At 38.7% G+C, this 25,464-nt stretch overlaps 1 protein-coding gene across 17 annotated transcripts in view; it reads right to left on the bottom strand.

The window, feature by feature from the left end:
• Window positions 1-25,464, bottom strand: part of RUFY3 (RUN and FYVE domain containing 3) — a 102,550-nt gene that overhangs the window by 19,835 nt on the left and 57,251 nt on the right. For all 17 annotated transcript variants that reach the window (XR_008678962.2, XR_010133390.1, XM_055384473.2 and 14 more), the window contains 9 exons: window positions 24,454-24,627; window positions 23,466-23,583; window positions 22,555-22,656; window positions 18,441-18,564; window positions 13,518-13,579; window positions 11,869-11,934; window positions 8,665-8,734; window positions 3,908-4,000; window positions 2,214-2,297 (listed from right to left, as the gene is read on the bottom strand). Coding sequence is in view for 15 of the 17 variants with exons in the window: in XM_055384473.2 (XP_055240448.1) it covers window positions 2,214-2,297; window positions 3,908-4,000; window positions 8,665-8,734; window positions 11,869-11,934; window positions 13,518-13,579; window positions 18,441-18,564; window positions 22,555-22,656; window positions 23,466-23,583; window positions 24,454-24,627 (893 nt within the window). In the remaining 2 variants the exon portion in view is untranslated. The remainder of the gene's footprint in view (window positions 1-2,213; window positions 2,298-3,907; window positions 4,001-8,664; window positions 8,735-11,868; window positions 11,935-13,517; window positions 13,580-18,440; window positions 18,565-22,554; window positions 22,657-23,465; window positions 23,584-24,453; window positions 24,628-25,464) is intronic.

Raw genomic sequence — 25,464 nt, 5'->3', positions numbered from 1 at the left:
TCAGCTTCCCAAGTAGCTGGGAATGTTACAGGCATGTACTACCAAGCATGGTTAATTTTGTAATTTTTGTAGAGATAGGGTCTCCCTATGTTGCCCAGGCTGGGCTCAAACTCCTGAGCTCAAGCGATCCTCCCAAAGTGCTGAGATTACAGGTGTGAGCCATGGCGCTTGGCCTGTAATAATTTTTTAGTACAAGTTAAGTCACCCCTTATTTTCAGGCTCCTCCTTATTCTTAAAGACATTCTGGGGAGGTCCTTGTGTTTGTTATACTATCTAAACTCCAGGAAGAGTTAGTATGTGAATACCAGGGGTTATTAATATAATAACACTAGCACCTGGATAAAATCTAGTACAGGAATAGTATCCCTTATTATAAATTCTTTTTAAAAAAAGTATGATTGACACACAGTAATTTATGGTATAGAACATGATGTTTTGATAATATAAAAATTGTGTAATGACCAAATCAGAGAAATGAATGTATCTATCATCTTAAACATTTATCATTTGTTTGTGATGAGAACATTCAAAAGCCTCTTTTTTTTCCAGCATAAAGAAAAGACAAATATTTAAGGTGATGGGTATACCAAGAACACTGATTTGGTCTTTACAAATTACATGAGTATATTAAATTATCATATGAACCCCGGAACTATGTACATCTATTATGCATCAAGAAAAAAAAAAGAAAAAAAAAACCCTTTCTTCTAACTATTTTAAAATGTGTATTATTGTTAACTCTAGTCACCCCACACTATGCAACAGAGGACCAGAACTTATTCCTTCTGTCTAACTATAGCTTTGTACCTGTTGACCAATCTCTTACTATCCCCTGCCTCCTCTCCCTCTGGTAACCACCACCTTACTCTCTACTTTTATGAGAACAACGTTTTAGATTCCACGTATGAGTGTTATCATATGGCATTTCTCTTTCTGTTTGGCTTATTACACTTCACATAATGTCCTCCAGGTTCACCCATGTTGCCACAAATGACAGGATTTCATTCCTTTTTATCGCTGAATAGCATCCCATTGTGTACATATACCATGCTTTCTTTATCCATTCACGTGTTGATGAACACTTAGATTGATTCCATATCTTGGCTACTGTGAATAGTGTTGCAATAAACATAGGAGTACAGATTCTCTTTGACATACTGATTTCATTTCCTTTGGATATATCCCCAGTAGTGGGATGCTGGATCTTTTGCTAGACTGATTTTTAATTAATTTATTTTTTATTTTTTGAGACAGAGTCTGGCTCTGTTGCCCAGGATGGAGTGCAGTGATACAATCTTGGCTCACTGCAGCCTCCGCTTCCCAGGTTCAAGCAATTCTCCTGGTCAGCCTCCCAAGTAGCTGGGATTACAGGTGCATGCCACTATGCCCGGCTGATTTTTTTTTTTTTGTATTTTTAGTAGAGACGGGGTTTCACCATGCTGGTCATGCTGGTCTCGAACTCCCGACCTTACGTGATCCATCCGCCTCAGCCTCCCAAAGTGCTGGGATTACAGGTGTGAGCCACTGTGCCTGGCCCGATTTTTAATTTTTTAAGACAACCTTCATACTGTTTTCCATAATGGCTATACTAATTTATATTTTCACCAGCAGTGTGTAAAGGTTCTCTTTCTCTACATCCTTGTCAACACTTATCCTTCAATTTTTTGATAGTTGCCATTCTGATTAGAGTGAGATGATATACTCTCTATCTATATATTGATATGTATTTTTTTTAATTTCTAAAAAAAATCTTAAGACTAATACTGGATGATAAATTTTCCATTTATATCTAAGACCAATAATAAATCAGAAATAACAGCTAAAAATAAAATAGAGTAATCCTACATTAATGATTCTTTGTAAAGAAAAGAGGAGCCACCACCTCCAAGAATCTTTGCAGGGATGAGGACTTAGGTAGGAGTGAGACGGCATAGTTTAAAAAAGTAGGTTCTGTATACTTAATATTCTTGTAATACAAACTATAAAAGCAAAAAAATAAAGATTAACAAAATCTTATTGCTGAGAATACTCAGAAAAAGATTGAGAAAGTATGATAAGGAATGTGGGTTAAAAAGAGATGAACCATTTTATAGGATCTAGAATTTTTCAGAACACTACTGATATTCCTAATCTTGGTCTGTATGATAAAACCTCTAAGTGGGCAGTTACCTTTTAATATATTCCTGAACTATTAGAAATTAAGCAAAGTTTACCAATCGTAATTGTGTCTCTTCTTTTAAATGCTTTCTTGCTTCACTTAGTGCTTGCCCTTCTGCAGTTCTGTCTTGCTTGGGACCCTTGAAAAGATAAATAACATTGCACATATTTAAGGATTTAATCTATACAGAATTAGACACTAACACTGCTACTTAGCAAGAAAAAAAGATCATACTGAAGCAGGTATAATAATGAACAAACACAACAAAGAAATTGAAGTCTAGTACATTTTCAAAGGTTAAGCTGAAATGGGGGCTTCCTGACACTTTATTTAAAATCCTAAAATAGGTTACCAAACCAGATGGTAGAAGTTTTAAAAATCAGCCTTTAAAAATAACATAGCATTCATTTCAAAATATGAGTTGGGTTATAGGTTTTTTTTTTTCTTTTTTGAGACGGAGTCTCACTCTGTCGCCCAGGCTGGACTGCAGTGGCTCAATCTCTGCTCACTGCAACCTCCACCTCCTGGGTTCAAGCGATTCTCCTGTCTCAGCTTCCCGAGTAGCTGGGATTATGGGCGTGCGCCACCACGCCTGGCTAATTTTTGTATTTTTAGTAGAGACGGGGTTTCACCACGTTGGCCAGGCTGGTCTCGAACTCCCGACCTCAAGTGATCTGCCTCCTTGGCCTCCCAAAGTGCTGGGATTACAGGCGTGAGCCACTGCACCCAGCCCAGGGGCTATAGGTTTAAATGCTAATACATTCAATCTCCAGAGAATTCGCAACTGGTTATCTTCAACTATCCAGCAAGATCACAGATAAAAACAAGCAGGTCATAAAAAAATTATTCTGAGCAGTCATGAAGTCCATGCATTATTAAAGTCAATCACTTTACTCATGGAAAACTGCTTTTGTCCCCTCGCAGAGCCTAGTAACTCTTTAAGAACAATTTTAATAACTATGGATTTGAATTCCTAGGGAGAGTAGATTAGAAGCATGAAGATAAAAGAAAGTAGAGATCATCCTAAAGATAACACTGAGCATCAGTAAAAAGTAAGAGATGCTATTGAATACGTAAAAGATAGGGGAAAAAACCATCCACAGAAATCGGGGAATATTTAAGTGTAGGTGTCAGGAGCTCTATCAATTTCAATAGCCTCCTAAAGTGGCACTATTATAATTTAGTAGGGAATTGTCAATGTTGGTAATTATGATCCTCAGTCATCGTAAAGGGCTAAATGTATTAAATTATGTCCTTAATTAAGAAGGCTTGGAATTGTACAAAACATAAAGGTTTACAAAATTCTAATTAGACATGTATAAAAAGTTTGATACTTTAAGGAATTAAGTTATCTAGAAAATACATTTATATGGTAGCTCTTTCCCAGTGATATATAAATAAGGTGTCACTTCTTACAAAACAGTAACATGCTGTAAAAGTAATAGTATGTTTAACATAACAAATTATTAAATACTGTATGAACCATTAGTACATAAAAACAAGAAACTGAATTAGACTGTTTCTTGAAGTCTCTAAACAGATGTAGGTGGCTGTGAAGCCAAGAAGCATCTTGTAGGAAAAGGCGCATAACCCTCCCACAACCTTCATCACACAATTATGCATGGAGTCTAAATAAAAAGTGTGCTTGATACAGGCCAGCTGCTTAAAATAGTCCTTTAGAGACTCCCCTTTACCACTAACAAGTTGATATGTTCTCAGTGAATATTTTATAAATCCAGTAAGATTAACCTTCCGATTGGATTCCAGTATGTAGGAACTTTCCTCTTTAACTCGTTCCATTTCTTCTTGTAAGGTAATGATCCTGTTGTTTGCAACTGCAAGCTGTGGATAAAATTTTAAAAATAATCTTTTATCTTTTTAAAATTAACATAGTATAAGATAATTCACGATCTGCTAGGATGTAATTCTCAGGCTTGGATATTCTTAGAAAGCAAGGAAGCTATAACCCAATAAAAATGTTCTTATAAGAACTCAAGAGAAATATTTTTCTTTATTTTTCTGAGGCAGGGCCTCACTCTATTGCCCAGCCTGGAGTGCAGTGGCATAATCTCGGGTCACTGTAACCTCTGCCTCCTGGGTTCAAGTGATTCTCATGCCTTAGCCTCCCAAATAGCTGGGACTATAGGCATGCACCACCACGCCCAACTAATTTTTGTATTTTTAGTAGAGACAAGGTTTCACCATGTTGGCCAGGCTGGTGTTGAACTTCTGCCTTCAAGAGATCTGCCCACCTCGGCCTCCCAAAGTGCTGGGATTATAGGCATGAGCCACTGCGCCCGACTGAGAAATATTTTTAGAGCAGTCTAAATAAAAATAAAAAATATCTCCTTGGCCAGGTGCAGCGGCTCATGCCTGTAATCCCAGCACTTTAGAAGGCCGAGGCGAGCAGATCACGAGGTCAGGAGATCGAGACAATCCTGGCCAACATGGTGGAACCCCATCTCTACTAAAAATACAAAAATTAGCTGGGCGTGGTGGTGTGTGCCTGTAATCCCAGCTACTCGGGAGGCTGAGGCAGGAGAATAGCTTGAACCAGAGGTTGCAGTGAGCTGAGATCGAGATCGCGCCACTGCACTCCAGCCTGGTGAGAGTGAAACTCGGTCTCCAAAAAAAAAAAAAAAAAGAAATAAAATATCACCTTATTGCTACTTTTATATGAAAAGTTTTAACTTAAGATTATCTCAAGGGTGTTCTTATAGATGTACACATATTTAGTAAGAAAAAATTATTTATTAAGAATGTCTATTTCTAAAATGTTTAATAAAGGGGTCCTGTCACACCATGGAACCCATGTGACAAACGCTCTATAAGATCTTTTATAGATGATTTCTTAAAAGATTAAAGACATGAACTCCAAAGTTCTCATGCTAAAAGATCCCATTAAGCATTGAGGAGATTTTTCATTTCAACACCTAAAAAGATCAGGTAATGTTATTAGCAGTCAACTGCTATGGGGAAACATTTATATCTCTTTCTTAGAAGGAAAAAGTAAGGTGGAAACACTTTTTTCTTCTCTGCATCTACTAAACTCCCGGAGAATGTGAAGGTGCCTGCATGAGGCCGGGAGGAATAACCAAGCAGGCTCCTCTCAGCCAGGCTAGTCTCCTTCTCAATTATTATCTCCTCATTAGCAGTGGGTGCAGGCTCTGCTCAGTTCCTGTCCTAACATGGTAAGCACAGAGAAGCTCATGCTTTCTGGGGGTAGGCCTGGAAGCCCAATTCTCTCTCAGATCCTGTGGCCTAAAAATGTGCACGAAACCAATTCTGGGCAAGTAGGTCTCCTCTCTAGATTCAAGTATGCCCTCAGGCAGGTCATTCCAAAATCTTGATTTAAGAGAAACTATTGGGAAACCTGATTATGGCTGCAGATCACAGGAGGCTTTCCAATTCAGCTTTACCAATAATGAAGTAGACATTTATTTATCTATTTATTTATTTGAGACAGGGTCTCCCTCTGTTGCCCAGGTTGGAGTGCGGTGGCACAATCTTGGCTACTGCAGCCTTGGTCTCCCAGGTTCAAGCAATCCTCCCGCCTCAGCATGTCGAGTAGCTGGGACTACAGGTGTGCACCACAACACCTGGCTAATTTTTTTGGTGTAGAGATGGGGTCTCACTATGTTTCCCAGGCTAATCTTGAACTCTTGGCCTCAAACGATCCTCCTGCCTTGGCTTCCAAAGGGCTGGGATTACAGGTGTGAGTCACCGTGCCCGGCCTGACGTGGATATTTATATCTTTATCTGCTTAATTCTTCTTAGTTTCTCATTCAGATTCAAAACCCAGGAGGGGAAAAGAGGTCTGCTATCTTTTTTACTGGCCCTTTTTTTTGTGTGTGAGATGGGGTTTTGCTATGTTGCCCACGCTGGTTTTGGAATCCTGGCCTCAAGCGATCCACCCACCTTGACGTCCCAAAGTGTTGGGATTACAGGCGTGAGCCACCGTGCCTGGCCTTACTGGCTTTCTTAAACCCAAAATGGCAATGAAAAAAGGCAGAACTAATGAGCCTCATCTACTCTCTTACAGCATATTTTCTTTAAGAAAATTAGTGCTATTGGTAAAATAAATAAGTCAATGAATAAATATTGTTAGTATTAATATGACTCTAAGGACGACAAGTCTTATGACTGAGGGAATAAAATTAACAACTATATTTATTGAGTGCTTATGATGTGTTAGGTACTGTTCTAAGCCCTAATCATGTATTACATCATTTCATTCACACAGCAATCTCATAAAATGTTATTATTGCTATTTCCATGTTATAAATAAATCAAGGAATAGAAGCTTAAGTAATTGGCCCAGGATTAGAAGACTAGCAAGTGGCTGGGTACGGTGGCTCATGCCTGTAATCCCAGCACTTTGGGAGGCCGAGGCGGGTGGATCACCTGAGGTCGGGAGCTCAAGACCAGCCTGGCCAACCTGGTGAAACTCTGTTTCTACAAAAATACAAAAATTAGCCAGCTGTGGTGGTGCATGCCTGTGGTCCCGGCTACTCGGAGGCTGAGGCAGGAGAATTGCTTGAACCGGGAGGCGGAGGTTAAAGTGAGCCAAGATGGCACCACTGCACTTCAACCTGGGCGACAAAGCAATACTCTGTCTCAAAAAACAAAAAACAAAAAACAAAACAAAACAAAACAAAACAAAAAAACAAAAAACTAGCAAGTGCCAGAGCCAGGACATGAACCCAAGTAGCCTAACTTTAGAGATCATGCTTAATTGCTACGCTGTACTGCTTCAACATAGTAGCAGCAGAATAACAGTAAAAAATCTGTGCTGAACATTCCAAAAGCCTATGTGATAAGATTCTAAGGACCATAAGCATAAAGTTTTAAGATATATAAAATTAAAAAATTTTTGTCCAAAAGTGAAGGTCACAGAGTTGAGTAATAAAAAAGGTATTTTAAAACTATAATAATGAAAATGTTCATTCTAAAGAAAAACTGATTAAAAGCATCTTCCTGACTAGTACTTTAATTTGATTTTATTTAAACTAAATTCATCCCATGGGGTGTAAGGGCATCATTACAATTAGAAATAAAGAAGGTGGGCCAGGCGCAGTGGCTATGCCTATTATTCTAGCACTTTGGAAGGCCGAGGCAGGCAGGTCACTTGAGCTCAGCAGTTCAGGACCAGCATGGGCAACATGGCAAGACCCCCTCTCTACTAAAAATAGCCAGGTGTGGTGGTGTGTGCCTGTGATCCCAGCTACTTGGGAGGCTGAGGGTGGGAGATCACTTGAGCCCGGGGGGCGGGGGTTGCAGTAAGCCCTTGTGTCACTGCATTCCAGCCTGGACAACAGAATGATACACTATCTCAGAAAAAAAAAGAAAAAAAAAGAAAAAGAAAGAAAGAAGGTAAACTCTTTGCCATCTGGACAATGTTATTTAGTATTTTTCATAAAACCATCTAATGCTATTTAAAGAAAAAATATCTGTAGCTAAGGCTTTGGCAAGTTAAGGAAAAAAATATTTTTATTAGAAGTAAAACACGAGGTTATTTTTCTGTTCTTATTTTAGGGACTTTTCTAAGAGTTTTCATATTCTTATCTGATCTTCAGAGTTAATTGTGAGGCCGAAAAGGAAGTGTATTGTAAACACTCTCATTTTCCAGTGACGGAACTCAGCCTCTTGGAGGTCAAGTGACTGACTTACTCAGGAGCACGAGTTACATAAGCATGATTTGTAGGCAGGGATTACTGATCTTCTGACCAGTACTCTTCACCTTATCTATGTAACTGTCCCAGGAAGAAAACAAGGACATAGGCGGTGGGGAGTTTGCCAATCTGGAACATAAATCAATGCCTGGCACATATAAATATTTGTCTAGCTCTTGCACATAAACTGTGTGAAACGCTTACTGAATGAATAAATGACGAATATGCTATATGCTAAACATTTAATCTAGGCTAGCCCAGACAAAACGTGCACACAAAAGAAACCAAGATACTCCATCAACCAGGCAACATGCCCCTACACAATCTAATTGGGTAAATGAGATCCCTGCAATAAGCCAACTGGGCCATTCTAGTCAGAATAAGGAGTTATGGGCCAGGCAAGGTGGCTCACGCCTGTAATCCCAGCACTTTGGGAGGCTGAGGCAGGTGGATCACCTGAGGTCAGGAGTTCAAGACCAGCCTGACTAACATGGAGAAACCCCGTCTCTACTAAAAAAAAACAAAATTAGCCGGGGTGGTGGTGTATGCCTGTAATCCCAGCTACTCGGGAGGCTGAGGCAGGAGCATCGCTTGAACTTGGGAGACGGAGGTTGCGGTGAGCCAAGATCGCGCCACTGCACTCCAGCCTGGGCATCAAAAGCGAAACTCCATCTCAAAAAAAAAAAAAAAAAAAAAAAAGAATAAGGAGTTATGTACTACAGTCAATATTATTTGAAAAGTCAAGTTCTTTCTTTCCAAGGTTACATTAAAATTATTGGTCCTACTAATGCATATTAAATTCTATAAGTCAATCAAAGAATTTCCAAAACTTACCTCCTCTGTCAGTTTAGTGTTGGATTTTTCTAAAGCATCTACTTTTGCCTGAAGGTTGTTTACAGTAGCACTATAATATAGAGAAGAAAAAAATGTCACTTTTGAAAAACAGACAATACTCTGTACCTTCCTTTTTAAACCCTTCACACTTATCCTTCAATTCATTGTCTAATGTTCATAATTTTTTATTTTATTATTATTTTTTTTTTAGACAGAGTCTCGTTGTGTCGCTGAGACTGGAGTGCAGTGGTGCAATTCTCGGCTCACTGCAACCTCTGCCTCCTGGGTTCAAGTGATTCTCTTGCCTCAGTCTCCCAAGTAGCTGGAGACTACAGACATGCACCACCAAATCCAGCTAATTTTTGTATTTTTTGGTGGAGATGGGGTTGCACCATGTTGCCCAGGCAGGTCTCAAACTGTTGTCCTCAAGTGACCCACCTGCCTCGGCCTCCCAGAGTGCTGGGATTACAGGCATTAGCCACCGCGCCAGGCCTTAATGCTCACAAATCTTGACCTCTAGGCTTACAAAAGGCTATTATCTTTGGCATTTGAGTTTTAATTCAGTAAGTATTTATTCAGTGATATAAAAGAGTTCATTCCCTACAGAATAAACTTTGTTTATCTACATATGATAATAACAGTCTATATGAATTAAATACTTACATGCACCAAACCCTCTTCTAAATTATGTTATTTGCGTTATTGCATTTACTCCTTTCAACAACCCTTTATGTTAGGTATTCTCATTTACAGATAAAGAAACTAAGGCATAGAAAGAGTAAATAATAGTGCCATTGTTTATATTTCATTGTTAACTGTAACCATATCTTTGCTTGGCTAACATCTCCATAGTTCATTAAAGTCATTATATTAGTTCTTGGTCCCCAGAGAAAATGTACTTAAATTGTTTTGAGTTTGCTAGGTGGAACCAAGACTACTTAAAATTTTACTGACAGTAGTATAATCATATTATAAGTTTTACTTAAATTAAAAATGTCTATTTTTCATAAGAGAACTATAAACAAGATAATTAATGAATATATTAATAATTAATGAATATATTAATTATTCTTCAAAATTATTCAGTAGTAACATAACAAGAACATCAAAGTACTTGAGAATACCAATAGCTTTTGGATAGCTCTTCTCAGGAGAGAGGAAACTGTTTTATGTTCTGGAAAATTCTGAAAATACAGTAGTCCTCTCTTATCTATAGTTTTGTTTTCTGTGGTTTCAGTTACCTGCACTCAACTGTGGTTCAAAAATAGGTAAGAATAGTACAATAAGATACTGTTCTCCCTCTGGGACTTCCTTGGGCAAAGCTGGGCATGTGTTTTTTTCTTACATGTAAATAAGGATTTTGATAGACTCATGTATAAACGTATTTGTTTAAATCCCAGATAAGATGTCCAAATCTGATTTGTGCTCTCTATGACACAAACAATAGAGGGAAGTATGAGTATGTTTAAAAAACACACATAAATAAGGATTATCCAGTAAGGATTTTTACTTCTCCTAAGATAAAAAAATAAACTGTGAACATATATACAACACTGAATTGTCGTAAGGACAGTGGCCCTTAGAAAATCTTTTGGAAATAATGATTTCCCAATGCACAAAATCTTGAAACTGGTATTTCTAATGCTTTCTTTCTCTAATTTTTGTTTTGTTTTGTTTTGAGACAGAGTCTTGCTCGGTTGCCCATGCTGGAGTGCAGTGGCGCAATCTCAGCTTACTGTAAGCTCTGCCTCCCGGGTTCACGCCATTCTCCTGCCTCAGCCTCCCGAGCAGCTGGGACTACAGGCGCCTGGTACCACGCCCGGCTAATTTTTTTTGTATTTTTAGTAGAGATGGGGTTTCACCGTGTTAGCCAGGATGATCTCCATATCCTGACCTTGTGATCCACCTGCCTCGGCCTCCCAAAGTGCTGGGATTACAGGCGTGAGCCACTGCTCCTGGCCTCTTGAATTTTTAATTAAACTTTAATGTTTTATTCACTGTGCTCAGATATAGAATAGCCATAGTCATTTAAGGACAATAAGAAATATAAATACAGAAAACTGAAGGGGGAAAGAAACCTGAGAAAACTAGGAAGAAGAAGTTCAATGAAAACGAAATAAAAGGATGTATTGATTTTGAGGGAGACACTACACTCATTTTACTTTTATTATAGTCTATTGTTAAAGTTCTTTTATTTTATTATTGTTGCTAATCTCCTACCTTGCCTAATTTATAAATTAAACTTTATCATAGGTACATATGTATAGGAAAAAACATAGCATATATAGGGTTTGGTACTATCTGTGGTTTCAGATATCCTTTGGGGGTCTTAGAATGTATCCCCTCCACATAAGGGGGAATCACTGTACTTTGTGAATACTTGGTGAATTAACTGTAATAATGGCAACGAAATTCAATTTATATATTAAATTAATGCTATTAATTCAATGTATAAATGAGAAATGCAGGAAAACAAAGCATGTATCTTTTTTTTTTTTTTTTAAAGACAGGGTCTCGCTCTGTAACCCAGGGTGGGGTGTAATGGCAAGACCAGGGTTCACTGCAGCCTCAGCTTCCCAGGCTCAAGTGATCCTCCTCCTGTCTCAGCCCCACAAGTAGCTGGGACTACAGGCACATGCCTGGCTAGTTTTGAGTTTTTTAATAGAGACAAGGTCTTGCTATGTTACCCTAGCTCATCTTGAACTCCTGAGCTCAAGCAATCCTCCCGCCTTGGCCTCCCAAAGTGTTGGGACTACAGGCTTTGGGCCAGCACACCTGGACGATATGATTAATTTAAAGGTACTAATGTAATGAGTGGTTTACCCAAGATCAGTTCTGAAATATGCAGCTATCTCTACTAAACTGAAAAAGCTACCAATTTCAACTGTATATGTCACATATTTTAAAATTCTTAACTGAAAGTATTTATGTATTTATTTAATCACTAGTTATAATTACATACGTAATATTATATACTATGTTATTATATATTATATATAGCATTATATACTGCCTTTCACTAAAGGTCACCAAAACTGTTAAATGCCATTTATTTATCTAGTGCCTAACTCAGTGCCTGGCAAGCAGGAATTCTACATATATTTGTTGAACACTGTCTGAATTTATCCTCACTGCGCATCATCTTACTCTTCCCTTCTCCTTCAACAATTCCCCAGTAAAGTAATATATTTATTCATTATTTACTTCAAATGTCTGTTCAGTTCTTCTACATAGTTCTTCTGGTCCAGAATTGCAGTAATCTGACCGTCTCTGGGGGAAGGGGAAGAAAATAGAAATAAAATAAATAACATAAGAAATACCAAGATCCCAACCCCACTCCACCCCATCTTTTCATAAAACATGAGAAAAAAATTGTGGCACAGATACACTGAACCATAAGACAGATGTGATGTAAAACCCTCTTGACATATCAACAAGAAAGAGTCAGGAGTTTAAAAGTGACAAAACCCCTCACTAATAAAGCTCTTGTTATAGCTTACAAACCTCAGTATTAATAATTTAGGTCACAGGTATGATGCTGCAATCTATTAGATGCATTTAAAGGATAAAAATTTTCTTGTTAATAGGTTTTTCAGCTTCACTAGTAGTATTTATAGTAACAAGTTTCCAATTGTCATAGGACTTGAATTAAGCTCACTCTGATGTAATATAGCTGTTCTCAAGGGCTAAATATTTGTCTGTAAGTGCTATTTAACATTTAAAGTGAATGGTTAAAAAGGCTTTCGCAAAGACTGAATGTTTATTTTATATATATATATATATATATATATTTTTTTTTTTTTTTTTTTTTTTTTTGAGACGGAGTCCCGCTTTGTCACCCAGGCCGGAGTGCAATGGTGTGATTTCAGCTCACTGCAACCTCCACCTCCCGGGTTCAAGCAATTCTCTGGCCTCAGCCTCCCAAGTAGCTGGGATTACAAGCACCCGCCATAATGCCTGGCTATTTTTTTTTTTTGTATTATTGTAGAGATGGGGTTTCACCATGTTGGCCAGGCTGGTCTCAAACTCCTGACCTCAGGTGATCTGCCTGCCTCGGCCTCCCAAAGTGCTGGGATTACAAGCATAAGCCACCATGCCCGGCCCAAATGTTTATTATTACATGAAAAATTAAACTGTGGTTAAAGAAGGTTCACGTCTACAACCAATCTATAGTAGACAAAAGATAAACAGCCAGATTTTTCAGCTGAAAGATAAAATTAAGGCCCCAAATCTATACAATTACTAAAAGAACAGTGAGATAATCTTAGCTCAATGTCAAAAATTAAAAATCAGACTAATTATGCTTTCAATGGCTAAATTTATAAAGAGAATAGATGTGCTTCTGATCTCTAATTACTAAGTACCATAATGAATATTTTAAAAGTGTTTAACACAATTTTAGATTTACAATAAGAGGTATAAACGCAGCACAGAGTTCCCATGTACCTTCACTCAGTTTCCCCTAATGTCAATATTTTACATAACCTCACAGTGCATATTTCATATTGCCAATTTTAAGCAAACTGAGAATGCGACTCCTCTGGTCAAAATGACCATGTTTTTAAACCCTACTATAAGACATGGAGAATTGGAATCCTTTAGAATATTTGTATTTTCTTTGCCCCTGAACCACATAGCAGGAAAATCATTAAACAAACAAACAAAAAAATCCTTTTAGGGTTTAGAGGTAGGTGTAATAGTCAGATATTTCTGGCAAGACTTTATTAAAGCTATATGATCAGAAATTCTTTCAGCACGTCTGTTAAAACAGTATTGTTGTAAACTTTAAGTACTACCAAAGGAAAAAAAATGCTACATCAGGAGAAAAGGAATCTAATTTTCTTTGTACGTACCCTTCAGTACCTTTACTGCTGTTCCCGTCCTTGAGATACATTGAAAAATCTATAACTCCAACCTACAGAGAGAATTTTCAGGTTTTAATATAAAATTAGATATTCTTTACAAGGCATAACACAATGTCTCCTTCTAGGCACTCAAAACAGTAATACAGTCATGACACTTACTAGAAATTTACGATTAAAAATGTACTGTTTTACTTTCAGTTTAATCAAGAATTAACAAGAGTTGGAAGTAAAGAATCAAGATTATGTCAATAAGACTAGAAGACTAGATCACAACTAACACAGTCAACAGAATACTTAATATAAATAAGGTCTAAAGTTTCTTTCTCTTTTGCTTATTTCGGGTATTCTGCTACTGAATCCCTGTTCATTTTTAGAAATAACTTTTTAAAAATTAGCACATTTCCCCTGTAGAAGTTTCAGAAAATACAGCTAAACAAAAGGGGAAGTAATATTAAACACTCATAATCCCAACCACTGAAGATGACCATTGCTAACATTTTGGTGTCTATTCCTTCAAACTTTCATTGATGTACACGTCTTCATTTTTCAAGATTGCCATTTTATTATTTAGCTTATTTCTTTTTAAAAATCCACACCAAAGGCCGGGCGCAGTGGCTCACGCCTATAATCCCAGCACTTTGGGAGGCCGAAGTGGGCGGATCACCTGAAGTCAGGAGTTCGAGACCAGACTGACCAACATGGAGAAACCCTGTCTCTACTAAAAATACAAAAATTAGCTGGGTGTGGTGGCACATGCCTGTAATCCCAGCTACTCGGGAGGCTGAGGCAGGAGAATCGCTTGAATCCAGGAGGTGGAGGTTACGGTAAGCCAGGATCTCACCATTGCACTCCAGCCTGGGCAACAAGAGCAAAACTCCGTCTCAAAAAAAATTAAAAAAAAAAAAAAAAATCCACACCAAAAAATCTTACTTCCCTTCCTATTTTACCAGAATAAAACATAACAGAAGTTTGTCATAGTATTTCATACAGAAAGGGTGAGAAGTAATTAAAGTGAAAACATTATTTATTGGGCAATTAATGTGTACTAGGCCCTGTTCTAACTGCATTACATCAAGAAATCTGAAACAACAAGAAACTAAGTAATTATAAAATATATTCAGCTAGAAAATGAGGAAGCCAGAATCCAAACCTAGGCAGTTAGCTTCAGAGCCTTTACTCTTAACTATCGTGCTTTAATGGCCTTTAGTACAGTTCGCTCTCATTCTCAGCAAGTCCTAGAATCCAAGGACACAGAGGGCTGACTGTAAGGGCTTGAGCATTGTGAGTGTTGGTATTCATGGAGGTGCTGGAAATAATCTCCTTTGGACACTGAAGGACAACTGTACAGTTGATTCTTGAACAACACGACTTTGAATTGTGTGAGTCCACTTATATACTATATATATACACAATATAAAATATATATTTATATTTATATTATATTATTTTATTTCTGAGACAAAGTCTCACTCTGTCATCCAGGCAGAAAAAAAAAAGGTTTTCCTCCATCTCTGCCACTCCTGAGACAGCAAGACCAACCGCCTCCTCTTCCTCCTCCTCCTCATCAACCTGGTTAGTGTGAAGACCTTTATGATGATCTGGTTCCTTTATGATAATCCATTCATTTAAATGAATAGTAAATATATTTTCTCATCTTTATAATTTTCCTATAACATTTTCTTGTCTCTAGCTTACTTTATTGTAAGAATACAGCATATGAAATATACAATAGGCCAGGCGCCATGGCTCATGCCTGTAATCCCAGCACTTTGGGAGGCCGAGGCAGGAGGATCACTTGAGCTCAGGAGTTCAAGACCAGCTTAGGCAACATAGCGAAACTCTGTCTCCACAAAACAAAAAAATTAGCTGGGTGTGGTGGCATGTTCCTATAGTCCCAGCTACTCTGAAGGCTGAAGTGGGAGGATCAATTAAGCCTGGGAGGCAGAGGTTGCACTGAGCTGAGTTCACTCCACCGCACTCCGGCCTGGATGACAGTGAGACCTTGTCTCAAAAATAAAATAAAATAAATATAAATATAACTATATATAACATACAAAATATGTGTTAATTGACTGTTTATGTTACTAGTAAGGCCTCTGGTTAATCGTATGCTATTAGTACTTAACGTTTTTAGGGAATGAAAAGTTTTAGGTGAATTTTCTGTGTGGGATGTTTCTACCATGTGGAATGCCTTACTCTGTTGTTCAAGAGTCAACTGCATATATTTTAGTATACACACACACACACACACACACAGCTCATTTTATTGCACTTTGCTTCACAGATATTGCATTTTTTACAAATTGGAGGTTTGTGGCAACCCTGCGTCATGCAAGTATATTAGTGTCATTTTTCCAACAGCATGTGCTCGCTTCATGTCTCGGTTTCACATTTTGGTAACTCTCACAGTACTTCAAACTTTTTCATTATTATTACATCTGTTATGATAATCTGTAATCAGTGATCTTTGATGTTACTATCAAAATTATTTTGGGGCTCCATGAACTACGCCCATATAAGATGGCAAGCAATCCATAAATGTGTATGTTCTCACTGCTCTACTTACTGGCCGTTCCCCCATCTCTCTCTCTTCTCCTTGGCCTCCCTATTCCCTAAGACACAACAATACTGAAATTAGGCCAATTAATAACCCTGCAATGGCCACTAAGTGTTCAAGTGAAAGGAAGAATTGCACATTTCTTATTTTAAATCAAAAGCCAGAAAAAATTAAGCTCAGTGAAGAAGGCATGTCGAAAGACAAGACAGGCCAAAAGGTAGGCTTTTTGGGCCAAACAGCCAGGTTGTGAAAGCAAAGGAAAAGTGCTTGAAGGGAATTAAGTGCTACTCATGAACAAATGAATGACAAGAAAGCAAAACAGCCTTATTGCTGACAGGAATAAAGTTTGAGTGGTCTGTATAGAAGATCAAACCAGCCACAACATTCCCTTAAGCCAACACCTAATTCAGAGCAAGGCCCTAATGCTCTTGAATTCTATGGAGATTGAGAGGTAAAAAAGCTGCAGAGGAAAAGCCTGAAGTTAGCAGCAACTGGTTTATGAGGTTTAAGGAAAGTGTCTCCATAACATAAAAGTACAAGTTGAAGCAGCAAGCACTGATGTAAATAATAGAAGCTGTAGCAAGTTATCCAGAAGATCTAATTAAGATAATTGATGAAGGTGGATACACTCAACAACAGATTTTCACTGTAGTCAAAACAGCCTTCTATTAGACAATGCCATCTAGGACTTTCATAGCTATAGATGAGAAGTCAATGCCTGGCTTCAAAGCTGCAAAGGACAGACTGACTCTCTTGTTAGAGGCTAATGCAGCTGGTGACTCTAAGTTGAAGCCAGTGCTCATTTACCATTCTGAAAATCCTAGGGCCCTTAAGAATGATGCTAAATCTACTCTGCCTATGCTTTATAAATGGAATAGTGGGCTGGGCATGGTGGTTCAAGCCTGTAATCCCAGCACTTTGGGAAGCCAAGGCAGGCAGATCGCTTGAGGCCATGAGTTTGAGATCAGCCTGGGCAATATGGCAAAACCCCGTCTCTACTATAAATAAAAAAATTAGCTAGGTGTGGTGGTGCATGCCTGTAGTCCCAGCTACTCAGGAGGATGAGGCATGAGGATTGCTTGAACCCAGGAGGCGGAGGTTGCAGTGAGCTGAGATGGTGCCACTGCATTCCAGCCTGGGAGACACATTAAGACTCTGTCTCTAAAAAACAAAAAACAAAAACAAAAACAAAACAAAAATAAAGGGTACAGCAAAGACAGCACATCTGTTTACAGCATGATTTACTAGAGTATTACATAAACTTAGTTGACAAAACAGCAGCAAGAGTTGAGAGGACTGACTCCAATTTTTAAAGAAATTCTACTGTGGGTAAAATGCTGTCAAACAGCGTGGTATGCTACAGAGAAATCTTTTGTAAAGGAAGCCAATTAATGTGGCAAACTTCGTTGTTGTCTTATTTTAAGAAATTGCCACAGCCACCTCAACTTTCAGCAACTGCCAAGATCAGTCAGCAGCCATTAACACCGAGGTAAGACCCTCTACCAGCAAAAAGATTACAACTCACTGACGGCTCAGGTGATTGTTAGCATTTTTTTAGCAATAAAGTATTTTTAAGTTAAGGTACGTACATTATTTTTTACACATACACTATCACATACTTAATAGATTACAGTATAATGCAAACAAACTTTTTATTTAAAAATTTTTTTTTAGAGTTTTATTTTGAGACAGGGTCTCACTGTCACCCAGGCTGGAATGCATAATCATGGCTAACTATAGCCTCGACTTCCCAAGCTCAAGTGATCCTCCTACCTCAGCCTCCCAAGTAGCCACACAACCAGCTAATTTTTTATTTTTTGTAGAGATGGGGTCTCACTATGTTGCCCAGGCTGGTCTCAAACTTCTGGGTTCAAGTGATACTCCCGCCCCAAAGTGCAGGGATTACAGGTGTGAACAATCAATCGCACCTGGCCTAGTATAAACAAACTTTTACATGTACTGGGAAACCAAAAAATGCATGTGACTTGCTTTATTATGATATTTGCTTTATTGTTGTGATCTGAAACCAAACCTGCAATATCTCTGGGTATACCTGTGTTTGTGTGTGTATGTATGTGTATGTTGTAAATGTGTATGTGTGTGTGTGTGTGTGTATATGTATGTTTAACAGAGAGTACAGCCAAGACAAGAATCTGAAAAACATTTGTAATGTATAAATGAGCCAAACTGGAAGGAAAAACAATCTTTTTTTTATATTCCCATCAAAATGGAAGGAAATCCTGTTTATGACTCATAGAATATGGCCTAATTTGGTTGGTATAACCTAATCAAATCCACTTCTGAGATAGCAGAACTCAGAGTGACACCCATGGGAATGAGTCTCTTTCCCATACCTGAGAGTCCAAGTCTTCTCCTTTCATACAGAAATTGGCATCAATGACATTCAGACCCACCAACAGACCAGCAATTATGGCTCCTTCTTCTTCCATCATGAGGGCATTGGGTTCGTAGAATTCACTGTAAGAGAAATCCACAGAATTCCTTATTGTAACAAAAATCTCAAAAATCCAGAGACAAGGACAAAAATGGTTGATTCATGGTTGAATCATAGTCATCATGGTTGATTATAGCCATCTACAAAAATAGTAAAAAAAAACTACAAAAAGAAAGGCTTTAGTAAATATTTTACTTTTAGAATAATAGGTGGATGTTGGCAAGTGGCACTGGAGAAAAAATTTTTTAAAAGAAAAAAATAATAGGCGCATGAATAGATTCTTTAGATAATAGGCTGGCAGAAAGACGTGACTGAACAGTATTGTGGTTGAAGCAGGTATTCAGACTTTTTGACATATTTGTACTTGTGATGCACCATCAGATAATTTTGCAATCTTTTATGCATCTTAAAACATTTGTTTGGTAGCTCGGCATGGTGGTTCGCACCTGTAATCCCAGCACTTGGGGAGACCAAGGCGGGAGGACTGCTTGAGCCTAGAACTTTGAGACCAGAGTGAGCAACATAGTAAGACCCCATCTCTACTAAAAACAAAAAAAAATCTGAATGGATAAAAATTATTGGCTGGGCACGGTGGCTCACGCTTGTAATCCCAGCACTTTGGGAGGCCACGGCGGGTGGATCACTTGAGGTCAGGAGTTCAAGACCAGCCTGGCCAACATGGTGAAACCCCATCTCTACTAAAAATACAAAAATTAGCTGGGTGTGGTGGTGCACACCTGCAATCCCAGCTACTCAGGAGGCTGAGGCAGGAGAATTGCTTGAACACAGGAGGCGGAGGTTGCAGTGAGCTGAGATTGTGCCACTGCACTCCAGCCTGGGTGACAGAGCAACACTCTGTCTCAAAAAAAAAAAATTTGTGAAGACCCATAGATAATTAAATACTGCTTATAATGCACCTAAATTACTAATACACACACACAAAAAAACCAGTGATGTAATTCACATGATCTAACTATTGCATTCCTTGGTATTTACCCAACCGAGTTAAAAACTTACGTCCACACAAAAACCTGCATACATGTGTTTATAGCAGTTTTACTCTTAATTGCCAAAATTTGGGAGCAACCAAGATGTCCTTCAGTAAATGAATGGACAATGGCATATGACTTAGCACTAAAAAAAGGGAGCTATCGCCGGGCGCAGTGGCTCACGCCTGCAATCCCAGCACTTTGGGAGGCCAAGGAGGGTGGATCACCTGAGGTCAGAAGTTCGAGACCAGCCTGACCAACATGTAGAAACCCTGTCTCTACTAAAAAACAAACAAACAAACAAACAAAAAACAAAATTAGCCGGGCATGGTGGCATATGCCTGTAATCCCAGCTACTCAGGAGGCTGAAGCAGGACAATCACTTGAACCTGGGAGGCGGAGATTGCGGTGAGCTGAGATCGTGCCATTGCACTCCAGCCTGGGCAACAAGAGTGAAACTCTGTCTCAAAGAACAAAAAAAAAAAAGGGAGCTATCAAGCCACGGAGGAAACTTAAATGCATATTACTAAGTGAAAGGTGCCAGTCTGAAAAGGCCATATACTGTATGATTCCCACTACATGACATTCTGGAAAAGGCAAAACCACAGAGACAGTAAACCCCTGGTAACAACAGTACAATCACAGTACGATCAGTGGTTATTAGGGGTTGGAGGACAGAGAGATGAATAGGTGGAGCACAGAGGATTTTTTAGGGCCATGAAACTATTTTGTATGGTACTATAATGACATATGGATACATATCATTATACATCTGTCAAAATCCATAAAACATACAATACCAAGAGTAAACCTTAATGTGAACTATGAACTCTGGGAGATAATGATGTGTCAATGTAGGTTCATCAATTGTAACAAATGTACCACTCCTGTGGGATGTTGATAATGAGGGAGGTTGTACAGGGGGGAAGGGTATGTATGAAAAATCTCTGTACCTTCTACTCAATATTGCTATAAATTTAAAACCACTCTAAAAAATAGTCTTTTAGATTTTTTTAAAAAATCAAAACAGGCGGGTGCAGTGGCTCACGCCTGTAAACCCCACACTTTGGGAGGCTGAGGCAGGTGGATCACTTGAGGTCAGGAGTTGAAGACCAGCCTGGCCAACGTGGTGAAACCCTGTCTCTACTAAAAATACAAAAATTAGCCAGGCGTGGTGGTGCATGCCTATAGTCCCGTCTACTCGGGAGGCTGAGGCAGGAGAATCAATTGAACCTGGGAGGTGGAGGCTGCAGTGAGACGCAATTGCACCACTGCACTCCAACCTGGGTGACAGAGCGCTACTCTCTTAAAACAAAACAAAAGAAAACACGAAAACCCAGTGACCTTAAGTATTCATTTTCAGGCAATTTGACATCATGATTAAAACAACACTGCAATCAATTTGTTTTCAACAAGTTACCTGGGAGTAAAGGTCAACCTCAATCACTGTTAACAATCAATATAATTCACTGATATTAGTTCCTTATTTCTTTTCTGATTCACTATAAAAGATATTAATAGGCTGGGCTCACGCCTGTAATCCCAGCACTTTGGGAGGCCAAGGTGGGTGGATCTCGAGATCAAGAGATCGAGACCATCCTGGCCAACACGGTGAAACCCCATCTCTACTAAAAATACAAAAATTAGCTGGGTGTGGTGGTGTGCGCCTGTAGTCCCAGCTACTCAGGAGGCTGTGGCAGGAGAATCGCTTGAACCCGGGAGGCGGAGGTGGCAGTGAGCGGAGATCGCGCCACTGCACTACAGCCTACAGCCTGGTGACAAAGTGAGACTTGTCTCACAAAAAAAAAAAAAGATATTAACAAATGACAAAATAGCACAAAAACAGCAAGTGAATGAGCTGCAAATTTACCGTTTCTCTCAAAAACTGATCACATGCTATTTTTGTTCTTTGATAGCCTCTGAAGGAAACTGAGTAGAACTAGAATGAACAAGGTTCTTTGACAGTTTATTGTCCCAAAAGCCTCACCTTATGAACTGTTCAGAAGTGGAATATGGCTGAATTCCAACATTCACACATTTCCAAATCTCAGCTAACTAACTGTTAGTTCCATCAACTTTCACAAAAAACATATCTATCTGTGTAATCACTATCATGATCAGGAAAGAGAACAGTACTGAAATCCTAGAAATCGGTTCTTTCTCTCTTCCAATCTCTACCCACACCTCTCCAAGGTAACTATTATCCTGATTTCTATCACCATAGATTGATTTTAACCTAGTTTTGACCTTTATACAATGGAATCATATAATAAAGACGGATAAAATAATGTTGTTTTGCCTCTCCCAGTTGTATCTATGATCTACTGGAAGATTTAGTGATTTTACAAATATATATATATACACATATATATATATATATATGTAAATATCTACATATTTTTTTTTTTTTTTTGAGACAGAGTCTCACTCTGTCGCCCAGGCTGAAGAGTGGTGGCATGCTCTCGGATCACTGCAGCTTCTGCTTCCCAGGTCCAAGTGATTCTCGTGCCTCAGCCGCCCAAGTAGCTGGGATTACAGGTGTCCACCACCACGCCTGGCTAATTTTTATATTTTTTTAGTAGAGACAGGGTTTCGCCATATTGACCAGGCTGGTCTCAGACTCCTGGCCTCAAGTGGTCTGCCCACCTTGGCCTCCCGAAGTGCTAGGATTACAGGTGTGAACCACTGCACCCGTCCAATTTTGTGCTATATTTGAATTTAATGCTACATGTCAAGTTCTTGTCTTATTGAGCCTGGGCACATGCTAAGGTGCCTTCTGTTTTCTAGAGGTAAGTCTTGGCCTGCCCTGGAAAGGACCAATATATGCCACAGTGACAGACAGAACACATATAACATAAATCATCCATTTGGGAGGATATGTGTGTAAGGTGTGAGAGAAAGTATCAGTGAACCTGTTATGAATCAAATGTTTCTGATCTACAAAAATGGTGAACTTATATGGTTTGACTTTATACGATGTAGAACATACCAAGGAAAGAAGAAAGTTCAAGAAGGTGTTCATACCTGAGAAGTTCTTTCTTATTGATCAAAGCTTTCATATATTCTGAAAGTTTCTTTTGCATTAATGCCAAACGAAGCCAGGCTCTTCCTCTACCTACTGGTGTCCTACAAAAACACAGAAATCAAACAACTAAAAACATAAGCACCAGAAGCAAAGGCTACAGTAGAATCAGTTCACTTATTCTTGCTAATGGTATTCCAGTGTAACAAGCACACTGAGGTGCTCCTCAGGACCTCTCCCAGTACATTCCCAGGCAAGGAATTTTTGTGTGTGGGCTAATGCGACCCGGGACAAATGCTTTCAAAAAGAGTTACTGAATGTAACTACAATTTGAAGACACAGCCTCTGGGAGACCCAACTAAAAATGTTCCATCAGATTAATAATAGCAAATCCTTATAAATTCAGTATGGATTATATAAATATCCAAAGCATGAATGTGGACACAGGCAATCTAGGCCTCTATCTGATTAAAATTAAACCAGTCTCATTTGGGAAGGTGATCACTACTTTATAGTTCTAAGGCAGGCTACAGTCACTAGCTCTTCAGGTTAATTTGACAGCTGTTTTAATCTTAACTCTCAAACCCACTGAATACCTTTTTTCCCTAAGTCAAGTACAGCATGCCACCCCCTTAGATACGATTCTCCCAAGTGCTTTAAAAAATAAGGAAATGTTTGGCATTTCAACAAAAAGACAACCTCTCTTAGATGAATAATTATCCCTCAAGAACACATTTTTCTTAATATTCTGTATACCAGTTGTCTCCTGTCAGCACCTATTCATGACATCATGCATTTTGGATTGTTATAAAATAAATTATTAGTACATAATTGTCTTTATTTAGTCTTGCTCTTCAAGGGACAGTTAATAAGAATACTGTTCCTGAGAAATGGAATTCAACCTTAGACTTACTTAAGTCCTGGAAGATCTTTAACACTTGCTGTTATCTCTGCGGCTTCTGGAACAAGCTTTTCTACCAGTTCTAGAGGCCCCCAGAAGGATTTATTTTGTCCAAGAAAAGTTTTTTTAGCTAAGGCAACAAAAATAAAGCAGTATTTTAATATTCTTTACAACATAAGCGCTCTCTCAATACACACACACATACACACACAACTTTTCAGGAAATCAATCCTAGGTTATAAGACGGTCTTAGATTCATTCATGCTTTTAGAATAGATAATATTTTGTGAAAATAAAAAATTCTCTACTTCCCAAGACTCAGCCCTTCTTCTTTCAAGAACAGTTTGTGGCCTAGCCCTATAATATAATAAAACATTTTAACAATTTAGTGCCTAAAATTGTGTGGTATTAATGAAGAAAACAGCTCAATAGAAAAGAATATGTAATCCAGAAATAGGCTATGGAATATTGGGAAGTTGGTAAGCATAGGCATACAGATTTAAAACAAACAAACAAACAAACAAACAAACAAAAAACAACAAGAAAAGAATATTGAGAAGGCAGGAAGAAAGGAAACAAGGGTGAACAAGACCAGATACTGCCCTCAAAAGCTTATAGTTAAGTGGAAAGAACACTGACCCAAGAGTCGGGAGACCTGAGTTCTAGCACCTACTCTGCCACAACTCAATGTGTGACCTTGACCAAGTCATGTCTCATTCTGGGCAGGCCTATTTCCACTTGTCAAACAGAACTACTGTACTGTACTTGATTGCTTATAATGGCCCCTCCAACTGTAACATTTAATGATCTGTATTTTTAAAGCCCTATAAGTCCACTGAGTCAACCATAACCCTGCTCCTATAAAAGACTGCATTCCAATTGATTAATATTATTAATTCAAGCCTCTTATTCTTTGGCTCCACAAAGAATGCTTTCTTCTATAGTATGCATTGCTAGAAAACAGCTGCATGCATATTTGCATTTTGGGGCGATGGCCTACCTTTCAAGCCATGTTTCAGACAGTGCTCCATCACCACAAAGAATTGCTGGAGAGGTGCATAGTCAGAGTCAAGAGTCCTCCCCAGGTTCAGAGCTGATTCAATCAAGCCCTTGATACTCAGCTTGGCCATGTTCATGAGGTTCATGCGTTCATTAGCCATGAGATAATTAGGATCTGCAGCCAAAGGGGAAGAAGATGAAGGCTGGTTACTAGAAGTAGCACATTTTAAAATTCAGTATTAGTTGTATTCTTCTCCACCATGTACTCACTGTGAAAAAAAAATGCCAGTTTCCTTTAAGAATATCCTCAATGAAGCAGTAAAATGAACTATTTTATCAAATCTCAAGCCTTGAGTTGTCTTTTCTTTTTTTCTTTGAGACAGGGTCTTGCTCTGTTGCCCAAACTGGAATGCAGTGGCATGATCATAGCTCACTGCAGCCTCAACCTTCTGGGCTCAAGTAACCCTTCTGTCTCTGCCTCCCAAGTAGCTGGAACTATAGGTGCACACCACCACACCTGGCTAATTTTTGTATTTTCTGTAGAGACAGGGTCTCACTTTGTTGCACAGGCTGGTCTTGAGCTCTTGAGCTGAAGCGATATTCCCACTTCGACCTCCCAAAGTGTTGGGATAATATGCGTGAGCCACCATGCCAGGCTGAGTAGTCTTTTAATATTCTCACCACTGCCTCTGCTATCACCCTAACCTGAGCATCTGTCATAACTCCCTACTGTACTACCTTCACAATGCTCTCTCTGCTTCCATTCTTGCCTACCCCTCTTTTCTCTGCATAATTTGTGAAATGCTCTAAAAATAAAGCCCCAATGTAGGAAAAAAAGGGTAAAGGGCTTAAACAAACTTTGCATTATGGTATTTTATTATTCTTTAAACTATGCACTAGCATTATTAGTATAATGCAGTACTAGAACTTAATCAACTCCCACATTTTTAAGTCTTAGCATACAGTGTATGGCGCTCATCAACCAGACAGATAAACTGTTTGGGGAAAGGGG

Source organism: Gorilla gorilla, chromosome 3 (genome assembly GCF_029281585.2).
Source record: "Gorilla gorilla gorilla isolate KB3781 chromosome 3, NHGRI_mGorGor1-v2.1_pri, whole genome shotgun sequence".
NCBI lineage: Eukaryota > Metazoa > Chordata > Mammalia > Primates > Hominidae > Gorilla > Gorilla gorilla.
The sequence above is the reverse complement of the archived record's forward strand: the minus strand, read 5'-3'. Positions and strand labels throughout refer to the sequence as shown.